This window comes from Solanum pennellii, chromosome 6, assembly GCF_001406875.1.
Source record: "Solanum pennellii chromosome 6, SPENNV200".
NCBI lineage: Eukaryota > Viridiplantae > Streptophyta > Magnoliopsida > Solanales > Solanaceae > Solanum > Solanum pennellii.
Window position 1 is genome coordinate 43,566,396 of NC_028642.1, and position 3,631 is coordinate 43,570,026.

General features: G+C 37.5%; 1 protein-coding gene across 1 annotated transcript; it reads left to right on the forward strand.

The window, feature by feature from the left end:
* Positions 1 to 1,564: 1,564 nt before the first annotated feature.
* Positions 1,565 to 2,295, forward strand: LOC107022342. Its single transcript, XM_015222980.1, has 2 exons — positions 1,565 to 1,920; positions 2,145 to 2,295. Exons 1-2 carry the CDS (start codon positions 1,565 to 1,567, stop codon positions 2,293 to 2,295), a joined length of 507 nt encoding a protein of 168 aa, XP_015078466.1.
* The last annotated feature ends 1,336 nt before the right edge of the window (positions 2,296 to 3,631 follow it).

The following is a 3,631-nucleotide window of genomic DNA, read 5'->3' on the forward strand; positions in this document are numbered from 1 at the left end:
CCTGTTCCTGGAAAGTCATTGATACTTTACATATCAGCTCAAGAAAGATCAGCGGGAGCACTCTTAGCCCAAGATAATAGCGAAGGGAAAGAAAATTCCCTTTACTACCTGAGTAGGATGATGACAGCAAATGAGTTGAAGTACTGGACAATCGAAAAGCTATGTTTGGCCTTGGTCTTCTCAATTCAGAAAATGAAACATCACTTTCAAGATCAAGTCGTCCATCTTATTTCTAAACCAAATCCCATCAAACTAATGATGTCGAAACCCGTCCTCAATGATCGACTAGCAAGATGGTAACTCCAATTTCAGCAAGTTGAAATTGTGTATGTTCCTCAAAAGGCTGTGAAAGGGAAAACATTGCCAGACTTCTTGGGAGACCACCCAATACCTGATGATTGGGAACTCACTGATGATTACTTGATGAAGATGCAATGGTTTTTGAAGTTCAACCACCTTGGAAGATGTATTTTGATAGGGCCTCACATCGTGAAGGAGTCGGCGCTGGAGTGATTTTCGTCACTTCTCAAAAGGAGATCTTGCCATATTCCTTCACCTTAACACAATGTTTCTCCAATAATGTTACAGAATATCAAGCCTTAATACTTGGGCTTGAAATGGTGGTCGATATGAAGCAATTGCAATTACAAGTTTTTGGAAACTCTGAATTAGTAATCAATCAATTGTTGGGTAGCTATGAAGTCAAAAAGCCAAAATTGCTCCTCTATCATGACTAGGCACAAAAATTGATTAGATGGTTTGGAGATGTAACTCTTTAACATGTTACAAGAAAAGAGAATAAGAAAGTTGATGCCTTAGCTACTTTGGCTTCAACATTGGCTTTGCCCGACCAAACTCAAATTACTATATGCCAAAAATAGATAGGGCCACCAGATGCGAATGAAGAGAGCAAGCTTGAACAACTTGTAGATGTTTCACAAGTGGAGATAGTCGACTGGAGACATGCCTTGATTGATTACTTATTCTACAATATACTTCCAGAAGATCCAAAGATAAAGACTAAAATCTGTAGTCATGCTCCTCGGTTTCTTTACAATAAAGATACTTTATATCGACGATCATTCGATAGGGTTCTCTTGCATTGTTTGGGAGAAAAAGAAGCAAATCAAGCTATGCAAGAAGCACATTTTGGAGTTTGTAGATTGCATCAATCTAAGACAAAGTTGCATTTTCATATAAAAAGAATGGGGTATTATTGGGAAACAATGGTAAAAGATTGCTTGGATTATTCTCGAAGATGTCAAGCATGTCAATTTCATGCAAACTTTATGCACCAACCTCCTGATGTATTACATCCGAATGTGGCATCTTGGTCATTTGATACTTGGGGGCTAGACGTAGTTGTACCACAACCAAAATCTTCTGGCGGCCACTTGTACATCCTTGCTGTGACCTATTACTTCTCAAAATAGGTTGAGGCTGTAGCCCTCAAAAAAGTAAAGAAGAAAAATGTTTCAAACTTCATGAAGGTGAATATCATCTATCGTTTTGGCATTCCTAGTTATATACTAACAGATGATGGAAATCATTTGCCAATAAATTGATGGATAAGATTTGCGACCTTTTTGGCTTCAAGCAATGTAATTCTTCAATGTATTATGTTGCTGCAAATGGTCTAGCTGAAGCATTTAACAACACCCTGTGCAACTTGTTAAAGAAGGTTGTCTCCAAATCTAAAAGAGATTGGCATGATAGAATGGAAGAAGCTCTTTGGGTATACGGGACGACTCATCGCACGGCGACTCAAGAAACTCCTTATTCTTTTGTTTTTGGAACTGAAGCAGTGCTTTCACTTGAACGAAAAATACCGTCATTGAGGGTTGCCATCCAAGAGGGACTTACTGAAGAAGATAATGCTCGTCTACGGCTTAAAGAGTTAGAAGTTCTCTATGAGAAAAGGTTTGAAGCTCAACAAAGTCTTGAATTCTATCAAGCTTGTCTTTCTCGTGCTTTCAATAAAAAAGTTCACCTAAGGTCCTTCCAAGTTGGTGATCATGTTCTCGTAGTTAGAAGGCCAATTATCATATCTCATAAATCTAAAAGCAAGTCCACCTCAAAATAGGATGGACCATACGTCATCCAAGAAGTCTATTCAAGCGGAGCTTACAAACTTGTGGATGCAGACGGCTTGCTGATTGGTCCCACCAATGGAAAATTCTTGAAGAAGTACTATCCTTGAAGCGGCGTCATACTCCTGGCCCGCAAGAGTATAAACTGTGTACGGCTCCAAAAAAAATGTCCGCTAGGTTGAAAATCTCGAAAAAGGTGGCCTAGGCAAAAGTTAGGACACACAAGAAAAATAAATTAAAGCTCGCTTTCTGAACTACGTTCTCTTCACTGAGGCACGTAGACATCTTAGAGTATTTTTACTCTACGTTCAGTCATAATAAAAAAAATATAATGTCCCCATGTGAAAATTATGTTGATTCTTTCAAATGAAGATTTGAGCACCCAAATTTTGAGCTGACTTTGAAGACAAATCTGCATTGATCCGTAAATCCTATGGATGTAAGTTTTGTACACATTGAATATCTTGAAGTTTTCTTTCTAACATAAAAGGAAGCTCATTATTCCGATGCTTCTATTCCGTGTTATGAATTTTCTTCCATATGTACGCAAAGCTGAAGAAATATGAGATTCAAGCACGAAGATTTTGACCCAACTTCGAACACAAATTTGTAACAAATTGTAAATCCCATGGACGTGAGTTTTACATAGATTGAAGATCTGTAAGTTATCTTTCCAAACAAAAAAGAAGTTCATTACTCAGATGCTCCTACTCCACGTTAGGAATTTTCTTCCACATGTGCGCAAAGCGGAAGAAAGCTGAAAAAGTAACGTTTTGTTGCAATCCTCATATGAACGCTAGCTTATGGAGTATTTTTTCAATAAATAAAGGGGGCTCGTGGAAAGAACAATCAAAATTCAAAGCTCAAGACGAGCAGTTTCTTATTGAAATATAAGTTACTATTTTATTGCTTCAAAAATAAAAAAAAAATCACTACACTATAATGAGTGAATTAGAAAATTCTAAGCAAATAAAAAAAATACCAACTACGAAAAAAAGTTTGAGGCTTATGATTTCTTGGCGGATTTTCTCGTCTCCTCTTTTAGCTTGGCTAATATCTCAACTTTATCATTAGACATCACATTATTTGCCTCCACATCTGCTAGAGTTGCTTGAAGTTTCTCCATGGATCCATCTAACTTTTCATGTGCCAGCTTTGCACCATCGAGATGACGTTGCGCATCAGAGAGGGCATTTTCATGTGATTCTTTGTCATTTTTTATAATTTTAAATTATCATACACCGAGTACGACTTGAAGAAATTCTTTACCTGATCCTCCAAAGAAGAGGCACCAAAGGGTGGTTCGTCATCAAAGCTGAAACTACAAAAGAAGTGTCAAATGTGGTTCGTCGTCGAAGTTGCAACTAAAAAATACTTCATGTGTGGTTCTTAATCAAAGCCACAACTCTAAATGAAGATGCGTGACAACGCAATTATAGAAGAATATGCACTAAGTGTGGTTCATCGCTAAAGTCACAATTACAAAAGAAAAGGCACCAAGTGGTTCATCATCAAAGTTGAAGCTACAAAAGAAGAGATCT

Coding starts and splice junctions, on each gene's coding strand:
- LOC107022342 (XM_015222980.1), top strand. CDS start 1,565: ATGGATAAGATTTGCGACCTTTTTGGCTTCAAGCAATGTAATTCTTCA. Junction 1,921..2,144: donor GAAGTTCTCTATGAGAAAAG/GTTTGAAGCTCA, acceptor TTGTGGATGCAG/ACGGCTTGCTGATTGGTCCC.